General features: G+C 37.0%; 1 protein-coding gene across 1 annotated transcript in view; it reads right to left on the minus strand.

Moving 5' to 3' along the window:
- Positions 1 to 24,421, minus strand: part of shtn2 (shootin 2) — a 47,421-nt gene that overhangs the window by 10,421 nt on the left and 12,579 nt on the right. The window contains exons 5-15 of the mRNA XM_056460997.1: positions 23,006 to 23,186; positions 18,172 to 18,269; positions 17,275 to 17,356; positions 17,097 to 17,191; positions 7,886 to 8,020; positions 6,653 to 6,800; positions 4,432 to 4,615; positions 4,268 to 4,326; positions 4,000 to 4,100; positions 1,664 to 1,693; positions 1,395 to 1,448 (exon numbers count right to left, since the gene is read on the minus strand). Coding sequence (XP_056316972.1) covers positions 1,395 to 1,448; positions 1,664 to 1,693; positions 4,000 to 4,100; positions 4,268 to 4,326; positions 4,432 to 4,615; positions 6,653 to 6,800; positions 7,886 to 8,020; positions 17,097 to 17,191; positions 17,275 to 17,356; positions 18,172 to 18,269; positions 23,006 to 23,186 — 1,167 coding nt within the window. The remainder of the gene's footprint in view (positions 1 to 1,394; positions 1,449 to 1,663; positions 1,694 to 3,999; positions 4,101 to 4,267; positions 4,327 to 4,431; positions 4,616 to 6,652; positions 6,801 to 7,885; positions 8,021 to 17,096; positions 17,192 to 17,274; positions 17,357 to 18,171; positions 18,270 to 23,005; positions 23,187 to 24,421) is intronic.

Raw genomic sequence — 24,421 nt, forward strand, 5'->3', positions numbered from 1 at the left:
TGGCGCAATTTGTTGCTATGTATTTTCAGTCCAGTGCAACTGTAATTATCCAGTTTTCCTCCATGTTGTTTAAATAGTAAATCCATTTGCGCCGCTTTGTGGACTCGTGTTTATTCTGGTCTAAAATAGAGGGGTGTTAAGATGCATTGTTGGCGCGTTGCTATTTAGAGGACCTGAAATAGACAGAGCATGTTAGTTGTGCTCCTTAAACATGTAGACATTGCTTAATACACACAGCAATACACAAATATCTTTACATATGAAAAAGAGTTAAAGAATTATTAATTAATTAAAGACTATTTTCTACATAAATATAAAAAACCACTGCCTCCATGCCTTTTTTTCAGTTTATTCAGGACAATTTGCTTTTGAATAATGTTATTGTTATTATTATTTTTTGCATATTTATATTTGTTTTAATAAAAACAAGCTTAGATTTGTCCATCTGTCAGGTTTTGGACCATATGGGGCACAGCATGTGTGTTTGAATATAACTCAGTTTTTTGACCACACTTCATTATTATTGTTCATTTATTCGTTTGCTGGAAATTAAAACTGAATTTAGAAATAGTTTTGAAACAAATCTTTGCGCTTAACAAATGAAATTACTTATGTAGGCTAATGGATGTCTTTGCGTACGTTTCCTTCTCCACGAAAGTAAAGGAGTACAGTAAAGAGTTAAAGTAAAAAGAAACTGGCTGAATGGAGGAGGCTCATTCTTTATCCTCGTGCTGCAGATGCTCTGTTTAACTGTTTTCTAGCTAGTGAAGCATTCAGTTTTTCCACTTACAAAGTTCGCCATGTTAATAACGTCATGGTGCATAAAGGGAATGGGAGATGAGACTGATTGGTTTAATGCACGTTATTCTCAAAACACACCCACAACTCATTAAGAGAATAAGCACAACCCTGTTGGAACATGCATCATGGTGCAAATCTTATTTTTCCATCCTTAAAATAGCCAAAATGGATTTGGACATGCCCTTATTGCAATTGTGCTATGCGCTTTAGACTTTGTGCCTAGATCATTAAAATAGAGCCCAGAGACTCAAAAAGCCCAATAATGTTTTAAAATAAAAAAAACTAACATTTTTTGGTCTAAAATATCTCAAGACTACCAGAGGGTTAAACTATATAATCAAATAAATGCCACCACGATGAGCTTAAGATATGTTTTTCACAAAATCTTACAGACCCAACAATTAGTGTTTATGCAGCTTTCAAAATGGCATACGTCATATCTGTCATATGAAAGTAAATAGTCATTTTTTTATTTTAAGTATTTGGACTATACACACTTTAAAATGTGCATTTTTTATTTTAATAAAGGCTATTGCCTGTAAAAAGTAAAAGTTGTATTTGTAGTCATAAGGTTTTAAGAGGTCTTGCTTTACCAGCATCTCCTGCAATTCCAGCACTGCTGATTTCCGGTTCTCAGATCTCTGCTCCTGTTACACAGATGTCAGATTTTTAAAATATTTTATCATTTTAAACAGTTACATATAACATTAAGCAATGTATAAAGTGGTTAGGCATGTCATGAACACCGCATATTCTTTATCAACTAAAATGGACAATTATACAAGGTAGAAACATAGGGTAAAGAATATAGATGATAATATTTATCATACATTTATATAAAACTAAATGATGTGACACTAACCTTCCATGCATTTTCATCCTCAGATGCAACCTAAAAAAAAACAAATGTCATATATTTCAGTTGGTATTTATTCAGCTTGTTGAATGTGTGCAAGTAGGATGTCTGAAAAGTCCAACAAAACATGCATATTTCATATTCACAAAAATGTACGCAGCACCCTCTAATAAATTTGTCATCTGACACGTACAACAAAATGTACCTTAGGTAAACATAGTAGCTTGGCAAAATTTTAAATTCTAGACAGTACCCTTTATTGGATTTTGTCATATCAAACACCCAACAAAACACACCCTAAGTAGCATAATTCAGATTCATAAAAATGTGCACAGTGCCCTCTAGTGGATTTGTCATCTGAAACGTACAACAAAATGCACCCTAAGTAATGTATTTCAGATTCGCAAAAATGTAGACAGCGCCCTCTAGTGAGTGGTCCTTAACCACCAATTGGTACTGGGTCACACAAGAAATCATTCATTATTTCTATTTTATTTACATAAAAATACGTAACTCTCGGTTACGTCTCGGTCACTTGAGCAAACAAATTTAACCCACAAGTAGCAAAATGAGTAAGGAACAGACGTCTTTGGAAAGTTTCTTTGCTAAGGGGAAAAGAACCAGTGAAGAACCCAGGAACTGCCAAGGAATAGATCGGCAACCTATTTGTCAACAAATCAGGTAAATCTAGCATGTCTGTGCAAGAAGATCAACTGCTGGAGATCGCAAATGACAGCAGCCTTTTAAGGGCTGTTTGCATATCGCATCTTTTCAAGAGTTCACGCAAGTGTGTTATATCCAATGGAGGTGCGCAGTCTCTGCACTCAAGCGGCGTGAAGGCTGACTTTTGCCTGGCACCGCATCATGGATCTTTGCTGACTGCGCACACACCTCACAAAACGGACGAGGCTTTTATACTTGATGCACACAGTTGAATGAATGCCACAAGCGCACAGCGAGTCGCGTGACAAGAATTGACAAATCAGCTTCAGCTTGTATCGAACATACACATTTCAGTAGACTAATTATCTCAGACAAACACACAACACCCAATCACTGCAGTGCTTTGTCATTTTTCTCTATAAATAAAAATTGTATAATAGTGACAGCAATGTTGATGGTCGCCTAGCAACTTACGAACCACAACCACCCACCCACCACTCTGGTCCGTGGTAAAACTGTAAAAGCGTTGAACGTTCAGCGATGATAAAAAGGTTGAGGACCACTGCTCTAGTGGATTTGTCATCTGAAATGTACAACTAAAATGCACTCTAAGTAACGTAATTCAGATTTTAAAAAAATTACACATCGCCCTCTAGTGGATTTGTCATCCGAAATGTTCAACAAAATCCAACCATATTTCAGATTCGCAAAAATGTAGACAGCGCCCTGTATTGTATTTGTCATCTGAAACGTATAACAAAACGTACCCTATGTAATGTATTTCAGATTCTCAAAAATGTAGACAGCACCCTGTAGTGGATTTGTCATCTAAAATGTACAACGAAACGTACCCTATGTAACGTATTTCAGATTCTCAAAAATGTAGACAGCACCCTGTAGTGGATTTGTCATCTGAAACGTACAACGATACGTACCCTATGTAACGTATTTCAGATTTTCAAAAATGTAGACAGCACCCTCTAGTGGATTTGTCATCTGAAACGTATAACAAAACGTAGTCTATGTAATGTATTTCAGGTTCTCAAAAATGTAGACAGCGCCCTCTAGTGGATGTGTCATTTGAAACGTACAACAAAACGTACCCTATGTAATGTATTTCAGAATCTCAAAAATGTAGATAGCGCCCTCTAGTGGATTTGTCATCTGACACGTACAACAAAACGTACCCTATGTAACGTATTTCAGATTCTCAAAAATGTAGACAGCACCCTGTAGTGGATTTGTCATCTGAAACGTACAACGAAACGTACCCTATGTAACGTATTTCAGATTTTCAAAAATGTAGACAGCGCCCTCTAGTGGATTTGTCATCTGAAACGTATAACAAAACGCACCCTATGTAATGTATTTCAGATTCGCAAAACTGTAAATAGCGCCCTCTAGTGGATTTGTCATCTGACATAAAATAAAATGCATCCTAAGTACTGTAATTCTGATTTGGAAAAAATATAGACAGTGTCCTCTAAAAGATCTGTCATCTGAAACATGCAACAAAACATATTTTTATGTCATTGAATTGAGTCATCCTGTCATATGAGTAGTTTCCGTTTGCACATGCTCATAGGCTTTCATTTCCTCCACAGGTCTGATTATTTTCACCCAAATGGTGCAATTTATGTTCAGCGAAACATGTTTTGATTAAACAGTGATGGACTCACCTGTGGCGGTCTGAGGACGGGTTTAAGCACAATGCCTTTCTTGATTCGCTCCATCATTTCATCCACAGCTCTGGCCTTCATATCCTCCGTAATTGTGGGTTCTGTGAGAAAATCAACACAGTATTCATTGAGAATGGAGGAGGAGTGCTTACAGCCTTTGATTTAGCTTCAACTTTTAAATTGCTGTATTGTTTCTTCTGTGTTGATTTTGCGTTTCTCGCTCTGGAATCATGCAGTAGGGCTCGGATATAAGGGATGGTTATCTTACTTGCAGTTTGAGCGGTGTTTTCTCCTCCTTTCTTTCTGTTCCTCAAGGACTTTAATGGGCTAAAGATACAATCGATTTGCTTTAGAAAAACGTTTTCAGTTGTATGGGCTGTCATTTATTTTTTGTTTGGAATATCTTAGCAGTAAACAGTGTTGAAAACTCACTCAGTCACAAATGAAGATGGTGGAGGAGGAGGAGGAGGAGGAGGAGGAGGAGGAGGAGGTGGAGGTGGAGGTGGAGGTGGCAGTGAGGGTGGATCAGACGGCTTTTCATTGGTCTCTTCAGATTGGGCAATTATAATTAAAGGGATTTGCTCCTTCTCTCTCAGTTTATCCTGGAGCAGCTTGACTTGGTAAAAGAAACATAGAAAAAAAATGTATTACTTTAAAAATGTTTCTGTAATACTTATGTATGTTTGCATGTATCTATCTATTTCTCTGTCTGTCTGTCTGTCTGTCTGTCTGTCTGTCTGTCTATCTATCTATCTATCTATCTATCTATCTATCTATCTGTCTGTCTGTCTGTCTGTCTGTCTGTCTGTCTGTCTGTCTGTCTGTCTGTCTATCTATCTATCTATCTATCTATCTATCTATCTATCTATCTATCTATCTATCTATCTATCTATCTATCTATCTGTCTGTCTGTCTGTCTGTCTGTCTGTCTGTCTATCTGTCTATCTATCTATCTATCTATCTATCTATCTATCTATCTATCTATCTATCTATCTATCTATCTATCTATCTATTTCTCTGTCTATCTATCTATCTATCTATCTATCTATCTATCTATCTATCTATCTATCTATCTATCTATCTATCTATCTATCTATCTATCTATCTATCTATCTATCTATCTATCTATCTATCTATCTATCTATCTAAACTACAGTAAAGTTAGACATCACTGCATTTACTGAGATATCTGAGTACAAGACACTGAATATGTATGTTTCACATTTTTACCTCATTTGCTCTTTGCAATTCTAATTTATTCACAGCATTGTGCAGAAGAATAAGTACACCCTTATTTACAACAAACATAAACTTCCTTTGGGTAGAGCTGTGCACAACTGTAAACAATATTGCAGTACATATGGGAACTGAACCTACAACACACACACAGATCTGTAAATCATTCTTCAAATTGTTCAATTTAGAAGACATTTTCAGGAAAAATGATATAAAAGATTAAATAAAATGAGCTTGACAGATTTTGACAGCTAGTTCAACATTTCTCTATGTAATGACTCAAGTAATGAAATGAGGACTATTAGTTTTATATGGAATGACTATTCAGCATTCACAAGTTGAGTTCATTTTGACTGACATGACATAAGCAAATGATAATGTTATAAAACAGCAGAGAGCTGTATGAAAGCAGTTGATGCATGTCCAAAAGCATTCACAAATTGTTGGAAGGAATGAGAAACTGCTACTATGATGTGCACAAATGACTAATTGTTTTGAGAAATGCATGAACTGTTGTGCAAATGTAAATAGTGTGAGAAATGCCCCAAAGCCACAGAGAAAAACTGTAAAAAATTACTCAAAATATGTAAATTACTTTTATAATTAAATAACATATGTATTTAAACATAATTGAACACATAAATTAATAAAATAAATATGTCAATATTCTGTCATAATCATTTCTCAGAAAGCCTTTGCTCTTTATTCATTAATTAATTCATTAATTTTCCTTTGGCTTAGTGCCTTATTTATCAGGGGTCGTACAGTGGAATGAACCGCCAACTATTCCTGCATATATTTTACCCATAACTGGAAAACACCCATACACTCTCACATTCATACACACACTTATCCACTAGCGCCAATTAGTTTACCTAATTCACCTATAGTGCATATGTTTAGACTGGAGCGCCTGGAGGAAACCCAGCTGGGACTCAAATCAGTGACCTTCTTGCTGTGAGGCAACAGTACTTATCCCTGAGACACATTGACACCCAGTCTTTGCTCTTATGATGTGAAATTACATTATATGTAGATATTGATTACAAACTTCAGTGTCCAACACAATCAGACTTTTAGATATTAGTTATTCAACGGTGCATAAGTATACACATTTTTGCGATTGTTTTAGAAACGCCGACTGAGACTAGGAGTAATAAACAGGAAAAAACGGTCAAATTGTTTGCTCTACAAACATGGTGTTCATGACTATATATTAAAAGTAGAACAATTTAATGAGAAAATATCAGTTTGCAAAATCAAGCAGCAGAACTGGCAGTTTTTAAACTCTAAAAATCAATGTAAGTGAATGAGAACAGAAGACTCCATTGACTTCAAAGATTCCAATGGTTGCGCCAGCTCGTACTGTACAAATAAGGTCAATAGTGTAGATGCATTTGTAACTTATGAGCCTTACTTTGCTCCTGAAGTGCAGAAACAGCTTGTTGCGAGTCTCTCAGCTGAGTCTCAGTCTCGCTCCTCTCTCGCTCGCTGATCTCCAGTTTTGTTCTTATAGCTGTCAGATCTGACAGAGCGTTGAGATCCTCCGCTGCTGTCTGAGACATCTATATATCACGTAAGACACAATTAAACACAATTAAAGCTGTTACATTGTAATGTCACATATTTGATGTTTTACAGTTTAGTTTAACTCTTTTTATTAACAATTCTTAATCAGAGAGGTACTACAAATGAGAGAAAGAAAAACCACAACACATTATTTTCACAATGTTGAGGAGAGAAATACTGAGTGGTAATTAAACACATTCCTTACTCTCTGAACCATATTGAGATGGAAATAAAGTAAACAAAAACAACAACAAGAAAGGAACAAACAAACCAAACCATTAAAAAAAGAAGAAAGAAAACATACATATACATAATAATAAATTAACAAATTACACTCAAGTAGGCCATAACAGTTAAATGTAAAATATCACACAATTTCTTTTCCTAATACACTCTTAGATAAGCTTGTATCATTCCAAAGCAAGAGGGGAAAAAATAAGAAAAAAGACATACAGACAGGGTTAAATATGCTAGACGGGATGCTAGGTTGCCAAGCTGTATAGAAATCCTCTGTTTTGCCATTGATTGTACATCTAATTTTTTCTATTTGAATGAACTGTAACAGGTCATACATCCAATAAAAGTAGTTTGGCAGAGAAGGTTTTTTCCGATGTTTTACAGTTTATATAAAATGTGTGTACTCTGAATATTTTTTATGTTTGTTTATATAAATACACACACATATAGATATAAAACATTTATGTATATGATACAAATTACATAAATATCTATGCAATAAAAGTTTTAAATAGTTGTTTTTATGTGTTTGTCGTACATATATACCTAATTTGTGATTTTAGAAAGACCAAAACAACACTTCAGATGTTTTACAGTTTGCTCAAAACACTCATTTGTCCATTAATATCCATGAATGAACTCATTTTATAATCACATGATCTGTTAAAACAAAATCACATGACTTTTTTATGTGCATGCTGGAATATAAATGTAATAATCAATAAATGTGTTTCCATATTAGTTTATACACACATTTCATGCACAATTCACAATGTGCATAAAAAATATAGGTGGATAGAGTCAGTTGAGTGTAATAACTATATGATTATGAGGACACACTCACCTGCATCTGGTAACAGAGTCGTATCTCTTCCAGAGCTCTGCTGATGTCACTCACTTGACTCAGAGTCTGCTGGAGTTGTTTCTCAGTCTCTGCATTTTGAATCTGTCGCTGGGTTTCCTTCTGTTTTACCAGCATCTGTTGGAGAAACCAGTCACATTTATTAATTAAACAAATATTATCTATCTATCTATCTATCTATCTATCTATCTATCTATCTATCTATCTATCTATCTATCTATCTATCTATCTATCTATCTATCTATCTATCTATCTATCTATCTATCTATCTATCTATTTATCTATCTATCTATCTATCTATCTATCTATCTATTTCTCTGTCTGTCTATCTATCTATCTATCTATCTATCTATCTATCTATCTATCTATCTATCTATCTATCTATCTATCTATCTATCTATCTATCTATCTATCTATCTATCTATCTATCTATCTATCTATCTATCTATCTATCTATCTATCTATCTATCTATCTGTCTATCGGTCTGTCTGTCTGTCTGTCTATCCATATACCTATCCATATACTGTATCTACCTACCAATCCATCCATCCAATTATCCATCCATCCATCCATCCATCCAACCACCTATCTATCAACCCATCAGTTCATCATTCATCCATCTATCCCTCTACTTATCCACCCATTATCAATCCATCCACTCATCCATCCATCTACCTGTCCATTTATCCATCCAACTACCTATCCATCCATATATCCATATATCCATCCATCCATCCCTCTACTTATCCATCCATCCATCCATCCATCCATCCATCCATCCATCCATCCATCCATCTATCTATCTATCTATCTATCTATCTATCTATCTATCTATCTATCTATCTATCTATCTATCTATCTATCTATCTATCTATCTATCTATCTATCTATCTATCTATCCATTCAACATCGTTACTTCATCTATTATTATTCGTAAACCTGTTATCTATCCATTCATCCATCCATCCATCCATCCATCCATCCATCCATCCATCCATCCATCCATCCATTCATCTCTCTACTTATTCATCATTCATAAACTCATTATCTATCCATCCCTTTATCATCCTTTTACCTATTGATTCATCCATCCAACAACCTATCTATCTACCCATCCATCCATCCATCCATCATATAATTTATCCATCAATTCATTTATCAAGCTATCCATTCCTCTACTTATCCATTTATCAACCCATTATCTATCAGTCCATCCATCCATCCATCCATCCATCCATCCATCCATCCATCCATCCATCCATCCATCCATCCATCAATTCATTTATCAATCTATCCATTCCTCTACTTATCCATTTATCAACCCATTATCTATCAGTTCATCCATCCATCCACCTATTCATTCACCATCCAACTACCTATCTATCTACATCCATCCATCCACAACACTAAACTTTAAATCTATTGATTTTTTCTCTTGTTTTTTTAGACAAGCTACTATTGCAAAGTGACTTTGATGACCTTTCCAGTGTTTTCTGTTATGTGTTCAACTCTGTACAAGTTAATTGTTCACACAGCGAATTATTAGAATGACTTTAATTAAACAACCTCAAAAGAAGCAGTTAGGAAATTTGGCTTTGGAAAAATACACAAATCAAACCGTGCATTATCACCCCGAAATGTTCAGATAACAAGAAGCGTGCTTGTTGAAAAGCAGAACGGCGAGCAGGAAAGAGAAGTGAAAGCCTGTCATGCATCGGGACTGTTTGGACTCTCACTTCTCACCTCCCTGTGCAAGAAACGTGGGTCGAAACCACCAAAGTGTGACCCCTGCGGAGGCCAAATTACAGGGAAAAGTGCATGTGCTTGACGAGTAAACGGGTGCATCTCTTTGTGCGATGACGGCCTGTATTTTCTCCCTTTCGAATTAGTCCGTCATTAGAGCCTCTGACTAGAAAAAAACACACTGAACAAGGAAAAGATGAATGTGTTTTCAAAACACGGGGAAAACAGACAAATGGAAGGGGTGGAGATAAAGAATGTCATTCACGCTGTGTGGTGTGTGGCCACACATTCAGATTGAGTTTGAGTGCTGCGCGAAACCGTCGGGGGTCCCTTTCACAGGTGAAGGCCCCCTGTTGGGACCCCCATTATGTCAGTGTCTGCAAATGGGAAACAATATACACAAAGCCGACAAAAGAGATTGCGGATGGGAAGTGTCAAACAAGGACAGGGGTTTAAAGAGCTGCCGATTTCCCAAACTGCCACCTCGACGGGTGCTAATTACTGCAGGAAGAGACAGGACACGCAGAGACAGATGCCACTTTTAAACAGAGATGCTCATTTAGAGCGTATGAATGCTAGGCCAGCTGGACTGGCATCCCGAAAGAGTGTGTGTTATCTCAATCCAGTGTTTTCTTCTCTTTGTTTTGTGTTTGTTTCATTAATGCAGGTTCATAGTCATGAGTGCGATTTGACCGGATTCTGTCCAAATCTCCCATGACCCTTGCACACACACTTGAGCAAATCGGAAGAAAACACACTTCTACCATTGATAGAGATGTGGTGGTGTTTTCTGCCAAGTTTCTTATAGGTCTTTGGGTAAGAAGTTTGTGTTTATGTCCTCTCTGAACAAACTGTGATTAGACTGTTTATGTTAAATGAATAAAGCTAGTGTGTATGGGTGATTCTAGAATTGCGGGTACGCTGAAAATCTGGGTTCAGATTTGTGTTGGCACAACATGAAAGAATTAAGTTAACTTATTCAATTTGACAAATTATTGTGGATTAATTATAAAACAATTAAGTTGTTACAAAAAACCCTCAAGAATTGTGTTGTTTCAGCTTATTTTAAATGCGCAGTTTAACTAAACAGCAAACATATTTTTTGCGTACATTTTGCATCTCCTAAAAACGAAAACTTTCATGAAACAGTTTTATATAATGACCCAATTTTTTTCAAGTTATCATTAAAGATTGTTTGTATATACCCAACAGGCACAGGATGTCAACATGACATAAGATTGACATTGTACCTCAACATTGTGGGACTTTGCGTTTTGTTTGGAAATGAAAATCAGTTTGACGTCAAAACTCAACGTCAGTCCGAAATCAATGTCCAATGTCGTACAGTTGCATTTTGGTTACTATCCAACGCAACCTAAAAACAACAAAATATCATTGCTTTGATGTTACAGCTTGGCATTGTGTGGACGTTTCCAATATGACATCTATCAAGGGTTGGATTTTGATTCCTGACGAATAAATTTCAGTATTTGACATGTTTTAAGATGTTGGCTCGATGTTGGATTTTGATCACTTTCCTAACACAACCTAAAATCAACCAAATATCAACGTCACTTAATGTCGTTATTGGAAGGCAAAATAACATTGTCCTTAGACGCTGGCGACATTAATCTAATCTAATATTAAGTGAAGTTTATTTATAAACTAATTTCGAGAGGATCACATGCTTATGATCGACATGGCTGGTCCCGCATTAGCTAGCGTATGATTCACCAATCAGATGATTCCTAACTTAGTATAATTAACCAAAGTGTCTTATGGCCGTTTCCACTGAGTGGTACAGTACGGTTCGGTACGGGTCACCTTTATCAGGCTTGCATTTCCACTGCTAAAAGGGTACCAATGGTACTCTTTTGGTGGGCGTGGTGTACAACAGAAAGTTTCAGTCGACGTCATTTTTGCTTGAGAAAGTGTCTACAGTAAAGCTGTACGGGTCCATATCATATGAGAAGCACTTCTCACAAAACAGGTGCTTTACACACATGAATACTTCCTTATAAATGTTTATTACTAACCTTTCTATGAACATAATTTGATTTTAACTGCAGATCAATGACAGTGCGAAATAGCCTACTGTAACGTCTGCGATTATATAAAATAAATAAATAAATGCAACATATATGAACACATACAGCCTCTTACAGTGTCCGTAATGTTACCAATTAAAGTAAAACTACACACAGCATACATTTAGTCCTTATTTGGGTTCAAAAACAACAGCAAATATAGCTCACAGTCAAAGCAGACCTATCATCTGTGTCTGTACTCTTCAGCAGCAGATGTAACCTTGTTAGAAAGTAATTCTATCATTCTGAGTTCATAATAATCCAAAAGATGATAATAATAGTTAAACATGGCAGTTTGTCCACGTTTGCTGAAAAAATAATGTGCTCCTTTTTTCCGGCTTCTCCTTTGTTTTTTTGCGCGTCACTCTTGCGCGTGTCAATTTCTGAAAGGATTGGGTCTTCAAAAGCACGTCAATAATCACGTGCACGTTATTATCATCAGCTCAAGAAGTTTGTTAATTCAAATATAAATGCGAAGTGTACACACGCGAAAAAGCCGCTCATGCTTTAGACTGGCTCATGAAAAACTGCGGGGCACATGTTGTGGGCACATGGGCATGGTGTCTGGTTTTTAAGTTAAACTGTGGAAAATGTCAACTCAACAATAATCTAAACAACAATTATTCACAGAATTTAATGTTCTCGCATTTTGCATTATTTATTACATCAGGGTAAGGTTGCACCAGCTGATTGTAAGTACTTTCTTAAACTGAAATGTAAAGTCCACATTAGAGGCTTATTAACTACTAGCTAGTTTGTAACTTAATTTTTTCCCACTTTGGTTGCACCACATGTTCTTAAGGCAAACCGTAGTTAGTAGGTCGAAAGCTCAACGTAAAGTCATGCGTAGTCGCATTGAATGACATAATATCCAATAAAAAGCATTTAAATATCATTAAACTGCTTTAAATTTCTGCAACTAATGCATTTATATAAAACTGACCTATGAAAATTAAATTATAAATCACATTTTTATAGCACATTAAATTACAGTCAGTCACTAATAAAAGACCACATATCTGCATCGCGAGTTATGAATGCACGCGAAACTCACATGAAGTTATCAAAGCATTAAACTTGAATATTTTCATATCCTACACATGAAAGAGTAAAAACTCAGTCATGAAGAAATTCTCGCTTTAATTGATGGACACAATCAACACAAAACACTCCTTGAAACAAAATTAAACGCTTTCATAAACCGAAAAAATGCGAGATTTGGGAGGATATGAAGGCTGTAAGTGGAGGGAGATCATTCTTCATTATCATCGCGAGCTCCTCAATGTAAACTAATCTCGCGGCCATTTCTTTTCTACCGTTACACATGGGGTGAGGCTGCAATAAATATTCAGTTGGAACGTAGCATTACGTTTAAACTAAGTTAAGTGGTGCAACAAAATAATATTTAGTAGTGTATGAATTGTAACTTAGTGTCTCTTTAAGTCACAACTAGGCTACGTTTTAACTTATGCGCTGCTGGTGCAACCGGTCCCAGTAAACTTGAATTTGGTGTAAATTATACATTACATCATTCTATGTAATTCAACACCTGAAATACACCTGCACCTTGCACTGTAACAGCATTATTTGTGTTTTCTTCTTACTTGTAGTAAATAAAAGTACATTTAACACTTTGTACTTCATTTTCCCCCTGATAACTTAAAAATAACAGTGGCGTTACAATGGGCTTTTCTTCATAGATCTTCAGGAAGATGAAAGTCAAGTTACGTCAGAGTGATTTGCTATGCAAAATAAATAATTTGTTAAACTGAAGCACAAGTGGCACAATCACAGGAGACAACAATTTGTATCATTTTATACAGCCTATTCATTTGTTTATTAACTTCTTATTTTTTCAATGTCATTTACAACATGTATTTGAATAATAGCCTACATTTTTTGCATTTTGAATGACAGAAATATCTGTTTTAGACCTCAAAATAAAGCACCTTCTCCAAAAGGATGTGGTGTTAAAACACAGTTGACGACTCTAAAGGGTGTAAATGTTCAGATAACATATTGTTTTATTTTTAAATATAAAGAAACTGTAAAAATAAACATTTTTGTAGTGTAATATTGCTGTTAAGCTGGGAAAGAACCCGCTTCCGCTTGATCGCGCGCTTTTCAAACGAGTTGTTTCACGCGCGCGTCCGCCATTTTAGCACACTTGCGTCGTGTTTCACTATCATTACCGGTTTCTGCGTCAAAACTGTGAAAATTTCGAGAAGACGACGTTATTTCCACTCCGTTTTCCCTCAGTGTAAAAGAAAGACATCTGCCTTAGGATTATGATGTAGTTATCATGAGTGTCAATAGGAATTATTTCAAATTTTATCACCACGAAACCAAATTCAAGGAGTTATGGGACATGCTTACATCCAACCGGAAAACACACAACGGAAAGTACATCGATAAACTAATCAAGTGAACAGACTTCATTCATATTTAAAGCCCAAAAATGCTGTTTACCTGCCTGTCAAGCGTGGATCTGACAGACTTCTTCAAATTGTGGGTGAGTAGCCTAACTTACTTGATAGCATCATGGTTTTATTGCTTCATATTTACCCTTAGCCTAAAAGTAAAATAATTGTGTTTAGGTATTTCAGAAGAATGTATGTATGTTCAGAAGAATGTATGTTGGGTTCAAAGTCTTCATGGTTCACTGGTTAAAATGAATGCTATTTGCAAGCAGACATGTGTTTGATGAAGGCTTCCAATAACAATCCCGTGCGGAGTTGCCAGGTCCAAGAAAAAATTCCAGCACAATGACAACTCCCCACGTAAAAAAAACCCTGACATTAGGGTAGATGTGCATGGTTTTTGTTGCTTTGGTGCTTGTGCATTCACTGAGCTTGTGCTAGATGATTCATTTTACTGTGATTCTTTTGTAATGTGTTTTACAATGTTTTTTTTTGGGGGAAATACAGCTTTTTTTTCTGGTTCATGTTGTGGGATGGGTTAAAATGCATTACCGTTTTATCTAAAAGGTAATATTTGTCCACAATTTATCTCCTAATAATCTAAAATCTGGAAGAATCTGAACCCGAATAGAAACGTCAATAAACTAGTTTAAATACTAAAGAAAACAACTCAAAATTAGCCCAAAACGAATGAAAAGTAACCATTTCCTTCCTTGTACAATCAGAGATATTTGGTGGATTCCACAAAGTAAAAGATTTATCTTCTATGATATGTTGCAATACACTTGGTAGATACTTGTTAAAGTGCTGAATCACTTTCTGCACATTTAACAACACTATTAACCTTTCTAAGATGTGGGAAACTGACTTTGCGCTCATTTAAAATGTGTGTCAGATGGTTTTGACTAACTTGCAGCAGTTTTACATCATTGTTCATTAAGAAATTGTTCAGTTTTTGTTTTGTATTCATGAGAAGGAAACAATTTGTGAAAAGTGACTCATTATGAAAGTTTGCAGTTTGTTTTTTACCATTTTATTCAGACAAAAGTTATTGTTGAATTGATGTATTATTGTTAGTTTATCAATTCTGTATATTAATTTACCATATCCCTTCAATGATTTGATTTTTGCTATTTGCTATCATTATAAGTATAATGATGAAAGTAGCCAACACAGTCTTGTTGGGAAGCATTTGTGTTTCACAAGGTGTTGTTTCGCCCAAAATGCACAAATTGATTTATACAGACACATGCAATATTTTGAAAAAGCTTGAACAGAGTGTCCGCGGTGTCATCAAAAGTCCTCAACTCTCTTAAATTTAAAAAACTACATTTTAGGCCTTAAAAAGTCTTAAATATTGACTTCTAGGTCTTAAATCATTTTAAACAGGTCTTAATTATCCAGTGTCCATGTAAAGCTACCCAATCAGGCCAACACCCATAGAGTCATGTCAATAATTTTTAACAAAACTCTATTTACAACTATATTTAACAATATGCTAACTCGCATTAACATTTGTAAGTTCTCCATGTATTTATAGGCCATATGTGGTGAGGAGACTGACCTGTACTGACTATTTTACATTTAGTTTACTATAATTTTTAAAGCTTGTAAAAGAAAAGTTTTTATTGGAAAAAAGTGTATCACATTAGTCACCGAAATATTGCAAGTTGCACTGACCACGCACTTTATTAGGTACACCTTACTAGTATCGGGTTGGACCCTCTTAATCCTTCGTGGCATAGATCCAACAAGGTACTGGAAATTTTCTTCCAAGATTTTGGTCCATATTGTCATGGTAGCATCACACAGTTGCTGCAGATTTGTCAGCTGCACATCCATGATGCAAATCTCCCGTTTCACCACATCCCAAGAGTGCTTTATTGGATTGAGTTCTGGTGACTGTGGAGGCCATTTGAGTACAGTGAACTCACTGTCAGGTTCAAGAAACCAGTCTGAGATGATTCACGCTTTATGACATGGTGCGTTATTCTGCTGGAAGTAGCCATTATAAGATGGGTACACTCTGGTCAAAAAGAGATGAACATGGTCAGCAACAATACTCAGGTAGGCTGTGGGGTTGACACGATGCTCAATTGATACTAATGGACCCAAAGTGGACCACCAGCCTGAACCGTTGATGCAAGGCACTATGGATCCATGCTTTCATGTTGTTGACGCCAAATTCTGACCCTACCATCCGAATGTGGCAGCAGAAATCGAAACTCATCAGACCAGGCAACGTTTTTCAAATTTTCTATTGTCCAATTTTGGTGAGCCTGTGAAAGTTGTAGCAAGTTGTTTCCTGTTCTTAGCTGACAGGAGTGGCACCCGGTGTGGTCTTCTGCTGCGGTAGCCGTTCCGCCTCAAGGTTGGACGTGTTGTGTGTTCAGTGATGCTCTTCTTCAGACCTCGGTTGTAACGAGTAGTTATTTGAGTTACTGTTGCCTTTCTATCAGCTGGAACCAGTCTGGCCATTCTCCTCTGACCTCTGGCATCAACAAGGCATTTGCGCCCACAGAACTGCCGCTCACTGAATTTATCTTTTCCAGATCACTCTCTGTAAACCCTAGAGATAGTTGTGCGTGAAAATCCCAGTAGATCAGCAGTTTCTGAAATACTCAGACCAGCCTGTCTGGCACCAACAACCATGCCACATTCAAAGATACTTAAATCACCTTTCTTCCCCATTCTGATGCTCGGTTTGAACTGCAGCAGATCGTCTTGATCATGTCTACATGCCTAAATGCTTTGAGTTGCTGCCCTGTGATTGGCTTATTAAAAAGTTGCATTAACGAGCAGTTGGACAGGTGTACCTAATAAAGTGGCCAGTGAGTGGCCTGCATTATCTAACTTCTCATCATCTTTATCAGTTGAGTTATTTCATTTATTTAATATTTGATTATGCATTCATTTTTTCTACATCCCATTTTAAAGATTACCTGGTGTGCAAAAACTTCAGCATGCTGCCTGAGATCTTGCTCCATTTCGAGCTTCTGAGAGATCTCAGTAAACTCATCCGTGACAAGCTGAGACACTGGGACACAAACACACAAAGAAATTACTGTCATTCTGTTTTGTAGTGCTCAGCAATGGTGAAATACATACGTCTGAACTCACCTCTCTTAATTTTATTCACAGTCCTGTTTTGTTTACTGAGCTTCTTCAGAAGGGCCTCTTTCTCTCCAACCTCCAAAACCAGCTTAGGATTAAAAAAAGGAGATAACATTTCCATAAAAATAATTAAGTGTTCAGATTTCAATCCACTTATATTAGAAGTAAGGCACCGGTAAAATGTATACATTGTTAGCATTGGGGCAAATTGTAAATTATTTTGTCATAGACATGTACTACATGCATACATTTCAAGCATTTTCCTCTACATTTTCCTTTACATTCATCAAATGTACAATCTAAAGTAAATTGAACCCATTATTATGTCAAATAATGCTTAAATTTGATATAGGCAACAGTTGATTCTGTTGCTAACTAATTTATTTAACATAGTAAACATACAAAAATGAAAGTTACACGTAATTATTTGTGATAATTTAAGCTATTCAAGATTCAAGAGGCTAAGACAAAAATGAGGTATAACAGGAGCCTTTAAGTTAATGTTTTCATGACAAAATGTCCCTAAATACATTTACAAACATTATTTTTTAGAGATAATTTGATATTGTTTGTGCTATTATTCAAAACAGCTTCGTTAAAGTAGGTTTAAGAATGTTTATCTTGGAGATGCAAAATGTACCTGCAATTCTATAATCACCCATATGAACAAATTTCATGTGTTTTGGTGAAAATAATTATCAATTATTTATTATTAACTAACCTTTCAAACTTCAATTATCCAGATATTTAAACACAGTTTTAATAATCAAGCTTTTTTAAAACTTTTTTTTGAAAAAACGATTAATTTTTCAGATTCTGCAAGGTGTATAATCTATGACCTGCACGAATGTCCAGCATGAACATAGTTTAGTCATAGAGTCTCATTTGCAGACGCTTATATACCTTCTCCTTCAGATCCTCCTTCTCTTTCTTAAGGAGGTCCACCTGTGCACACAGTTGAATTTTCTCCCCAAGCAACCGATCCACAGATGACTGGAGTTCTATAATTACAAACATAGCAAAGTGCATAGCATATAGCATCGCATACGTTTTTAGACATACTTCATGAAATGCATATTTTTAACCTTAAAGGCACAGTATGTAAGATTAGCTTCATTCAAATTTCCAAAACCCACTTAAATAGTGTTATATATTTTGCTGAGTTGCATACATACGCTCTCCCAAATGTTTAGTAGAATGTTGAAATCTAGAGAAATAAGCTATTTTAACTAGTGAGACGGTGCGTATGCCATGTGTTTATGCCAATGACGTCACACACAGTCAGATTCCAGTTTGGTTTTATAGAAAACATGTAAACAGCAAAGGCACTTTAATATGTTGAGTGTTTTATTAGACTGCACAGAACAGCATTATAACAGAAGCCTCAAAAGTATTTCGTCTGATAAAACAGCACTGCTTTTTCTCCACCTGATCATGAACAGAAGAACTGGAAGTGGTGGACTGTGGCATAATAAAAGCTCGGCTGCTTTCTTTCCGAGTCACGTTTGTCTCTCATTGGCAATTGCTTCAGTGTTTCTCTCAGCATTAAGGTCTTTGCACACTAAAGTCTGAAAATTTCATAGGTTTTTTTTTGTATGTGCATGTAAAATTCGTCACACACACAAACCTTGCACACCGAGTCCGATGCGTATAGGGTATATGCAGAGCTAGTGTTTCTTCCCATACTGATAAACTTCTGGTGAACAGGTAATGTGACTTTTTTCAGTTTTATACAGTTCCTTTAACAGCATTGATATTGTAATGTAATTAAAATACAATCAGTTAATTAGACTTCAGTGTTCATTTAGCTGTTCAAGCGTAAAAATAGATAAAAATCCATTTACACGCACACACCTGGATTAGCAGGCTAGCGCAGAAGCTCCAGTGAATATACTGGGTTAAAATAAGCATGCTTTCACACCTGTGAATCGATTCAGTTGTTCCGAAACAGGGATTATAATTGTTACATTGTTGCTCTTTGTTCTTGGTGCGGTTCGCTTTCACACTGCAAAGTTTCTAAACGGACCAAAAGAGCCAAAACAAGCCACGTCTGAGTAAACTCTCCTCACATTGGTCAGAATTTCACGGTTTATTTTGCAGAGTCCCGCTCAGCTGTCAAGGCGGGTGGTGGTTTGGTGGTGTTTGACAAGGTACGCGCGACGTGACTCACTTGTTTGTGGGCATCCGGGAGTCTCTGTTCATTTGCGGGAGACTCCTGAAACTTCCGGGAGACTTGGGATGTGTGGAATGACTTTCCGCCCTACACATAATTCTCTCTTCATATAGCCGTATGCCTATTACATATCCCTAAACTACTGTGTTATAACTGGGCTCGGATTGTATTGCTTTCTCACTACAATCGATCCGCTCCAGAGTTCATTTCAATCGAGTCGAGACCACCTCATTCAAGCGATCTCGGAGCGATTGTTTTGGTGCGGATCCAAGCGAGATTGCTGGATTTACATATGCCAAACAAACCGCGCTAACTGGGCAAACGAGACAGGTTCTGAAACAAAAGTCTAGGTGTGAAAGCACCCTAAATGTTTATATTTTAAAGACATGGTGGGGAAAATGTAATTGAATGCAGTGCTTCTTGTAGATTCTGAGATTTCTTTATATCGCATATCACTCAGCCAGTGCAGACCTTAAACGCACCGATTTTGTAACAGCATACAGTTCACCAGAAGCGCTTGACCCAGGTTGCTGAAAAATTAAAAGTCCTTCCGCATACCCGATTAGTTAGAAGATTAGTGAAGATGGTTTTGTTGTTCTCTCCCTGCTTAACAAAAAAATAATAATTTGGGTCCATCCCATTCTTAGATTGCAGATAGAGGAAGGAGATTCTGCTCCTTATCAAAGAGCTGCAGGATTATCCAGACAGACTCAGATGATAATTCAGGATGTTTGTGGCTTAGTTTGATACTTTGTTAGCGATACTGGAAGCACATATTAAAAAGACCTTCAAATCTAGTGTACCAATTAATCGTGAACAGGGACTGGTAGTTTGTCTAAGGTACAGAGACACAGAAAGATCTGTGTCTCTGTACCAATAAAAACTAAATGTTGCACGCCTCGCTGTCATTTAAAACATGCAATTCATAACACACCAGAGCTGTAGGCCCATAGTCTATGCAGTGTGTAAACTTACAGGGTGGTGTTGGTTACTGCGCACCACATTATTGAACGCCAATATCTCTGAGGGAGATTATGTTACCCGATAGCTTATATTAGCGAGAGATTTTAAAAATAAAAGGCATTTTAAAATAAGAACAAGCAACAAATAAAACTGGTCCCGTGGATTTCAGCACCTGTTATCTTGCCAGTGTGCTGTGTAGTGTGTATAGCTATAGCTCTTTTATGCAGCGCATCTCAATTGCCGGCTGGTGAGAGAGAGAGAGCGCGCGTAAAGAGCTCAAAGCCAACATATAACCAAAAGCAAGATCATATCGTTATAAATATTCCCTTAATAATACTTGTCAAAATATTTATACATTTACATGAAATGTTTATTGAGGTTGTGTGATCTGTATAGGCCGTCTGAGCTTTACAGAAGCTGTAAACTGACATGCGCGCGGTGACGGCAGTGATCTTCAGCTCTGACAAGAAGCTTTTATTTAGCCTGTAGTCTTTAGATTTTTACATGATGTTCCATTACTTAAAATTTATTTCATTTTTTATTTATGGTTTAGAAATGAAATGAGTGCTAGCTTGTTTAGCTGTGATCATTTTGCAAGGATCATATTTCATATTCGGTTTATTCTTCAGTAGCCTAAAGATTCGTTAATGATGTATTTTATAAACTGACTGTTTATAAGGACTAAGCTATTATATATAATACATTAGGCTAATTATTACATTAAGACATTGAGGTCAGGTAGGACTACAAATCGCATCCATGTATAGTGAATTACTGTTGAGTGGCATCAGTGCATGGGATCGGCCTTTCATGTCCGATAAGAGTATTTTAACCAAGTATCGACCCGATACTGGTATCGGTATCAGTGCATCCCTAATGACGGTCTTATAAATATGCAGCTACACGATGCCTCAATATTTTTGGTGTCTGTTAAGTTGCTAATATCAAAATGACAATAGGCAGTTCCTCATATCAAGTGTTCATTTTATTGTTGAGAAAATAAAATAATGTAGTCAGGGTGATGTGAATGAGGTTATAAACATAGACTGTAAAATATATGGACGTAGTATCCGTGACGTCATCCATAGGTTTCTGAACACTGCAAAAGAAGCTTCAAGTAGGCGCGGCCAACCGTCACCGTTTTGTTCGCGCGTCATCGCACCCACGGCGGGATACCAAACAAGGGCAAAGAGGCGGAGAGTGAGCGGAGCTACAGACACCTGCTGGCACTTTGCTTAGACCTGGCAGACAGACTTTACTTTGGGAGAAACGCTTGATACTTTATTACCTGCAACTCGTTTGTGTTCTGACCACATGTGCTTGGCTGTACACTATATCAATAAAGTGTTTAGACTTTTAAAAACACTGTAGTAACACATTGAGCCACTAAACATTGTTCTTATGATGTTTTTCAACAGGAGGAAAATGCAAATTACTTCCAAACACTTCAGATATAGTGTGTGTTAGTAAATGCAAGACTATTGATGATCTCCAGCATAACACTGTATGATAACGCTTCAGATGACTGTTCTAGAGCCTACAGCTAATCAATCTGTCACATTCTGGAGTGCATTACTGGTCTAAAGAAAAATATTAATGATAAATGATCTTAAATAAAACAAATACATTTATAGAGATGGTGTATAAGTATATAACTTTACTCACATGGGAAACGAGGCCACATGAATGATTTGTAAGCACAATTAAATGCACACAGCATCCCATATCATCTGATAATTGTAAGAAATAAGTCCAAAAGGCAGCTGACTGTGTAAAGCCACATAAAACAAAACAAAAATACGATGAATATGCCGAGATCAGTGGCTAATCTGCCGGATTCAGCTGAGGTGAAGTGACGGCGACCAGCGAGACCTAGCTGTCACTCAAGTGGCCACGCCCTTAATTATGCAAACTTAATATAACCTAATATAAAGGAAATGGAGGAGTTATAAAAAAATTCACCCCCCTCACAGTTGTCATGGAGGGTAATAATAGCTATATGAACCAAAATCGTTCTTTGTACCAGGCTGTAAACACCTTTTTTTCTGCTGTAAAGTTGGCCATTCTAACAGTGGGCTCAGTTGCAATTTGCTCTATTATGGAGCCAGGACTAGCGGAATTTTGATGAATTTCAGTTACTTCCGTATTGGCTTCCCGAGAGAGAGCGGGAGGTTGCCGCTTGGTTATAAAGTACACTGTTCCCTTTGAAGATTTACCCGACGTGTCTCCGGGAGTTTCTATATCAAACTTGCGAAGTCTGAACTTACAAGGAGAGGATGCAGGACTGAACTGTGTGTAGGCTACTTAATATTGAGGAACAATTCCCAATCAGATAGGCAAATGTCTGCAACCCCATCTCCATTTTCAAATGTCTCTGTTTTCCCCCATCCACATTGACACAGAGCAGCAGCGTTTTAAAGTGAAAACTGCCTCTTCCGCGTTCTAAAAAAGCTCCATTTTTGGCACTCGAATACTCCGGTGTAGTGTGGACGGATGGCATAACTGTAGCAAAACTTATGCGTTTTCAAACTAAAACGTATGCATGTAAACATCACCTTGGAATTGTTGTTATTTAGAAGTGAGGTGTCAAGTGAGTCCCACCTCTAATTTGGTTCTGGCTCATGAGAAGCGGATCTTCGCTGTTCCCTTCCTCAGGGACCGAGTCAGAGCTCAGATCAGCCTCAGAGTCCAGCTTCAGGGCGGAGAGATTCTCTGGCATATCTTGAATTAGAGGAAGTACAGCTTGGCTTTGCCTCTTTAATACCTTGAAGTCTTTTGACACCTGTGGGGTCAAAGGTCCAAAAATTTAAGAAAGAATGACGTTTTATCACATAATACAGTCTCTTTTCACAGACTCTGATTGTTTCAACAATACAATCCAAAGATTCAAACAATACTTCGTTTAATTAATTAACGCTACTGTATGGGTGTTTCTAATACAACAGCTGTGGGAGTGTCTGTGTGCAAAATTAGCATCTTTCTCTCTTCTCATTTCTGATTTCAGTAGTCAGTTTCTTAAAGGGCAATAGCATGAAGGAACCACTTTTGGTTCCCCAAAGAACATTTCCCTGAACCATTCAGTGCTTTACACTGTTGATTTTGACTTGTTAAAGCCTGACATGAAAGTTTGAAGAAGTTCTTGGTGATTGAAGGTGTTCAGCAGTGGCACAGTGGGTAGCGATGTCGCCTCACAGCAAGAAGGTCGCTAGTTCGAGCCTCGGCTGGGTCAATGTGTGTTCTGTGTGGAGTTTGGATGTTTTCCCTGTGTTGGCGGGAGGCGGGTGCTCCAGTTTCCCCCAAAGTCCAAACATGTGCTACAGGTGAATGAAATTGCCCGTAGTGTATGTGTGTGAATGAGAGTGTATGGGTGTTTCCCAGTGATTGGTTGCAGATGGAAGGGCTTCTGCTGCGTACAACATATGCTTGATAAGTTTGCGGTTCATTCCGCTGTGGTGACCCCTGATTAATAAAGAAACTAAGCCGAGAAAAAAAAGAAATGAATGAATGTTTTCAAAAAGCCATGTTAATGCAGTCCGCCAGGTTTTTATCACACTGCTATGTTGCTTGCGTGTTGTACAGAATATTATGCTATGTAAATGTTTTAGAATATAAATGCTTCAGTATGTTGCTTACATGTAGGGGTGCAACAACAAATCAATTAAATCAATTAAAATCAATTACTAAAAGCGCTGGCAACAAATTTCATAATGGATTCATAGTGTTGCGCGGCGCAGAGACGTTTGAATATTAAAACAAATTTAGTTAAGCGCAGAGAGGAGTGAACGCACTCTGCCTCTCTTTGCACACTGATACCAGCAGAGTTTGGCGCCTCATAGACAGGACAGAGCAAAAAAAACAAGCGTAGGTAGCTTTGGAGAAAACATGGCGAAGGCAGAGATATCTGTGTGACCCTAGTCATCCAAAGTGTGGGATCATTTCACACTAAATAAACAAAAGCAGCATGACATGAAAAAGTCAAACCGAGCTTTTGTGTGTTGGCTGGCGCTGAGCCAGAAA

Source organism: Danio aesculapii, chromosome 7 (genome assembly GCF_903798145.1).
Source record: "Danio aesculapii chromosome 7, fDanAes4.1, whole genome shotgun sequence".
Lineage (NCBI taxonomy): Eukaryota > Metazoa > Chordata > Actinopteri > Cypriniformes > Danionidae > Danio > Danio aesculapii.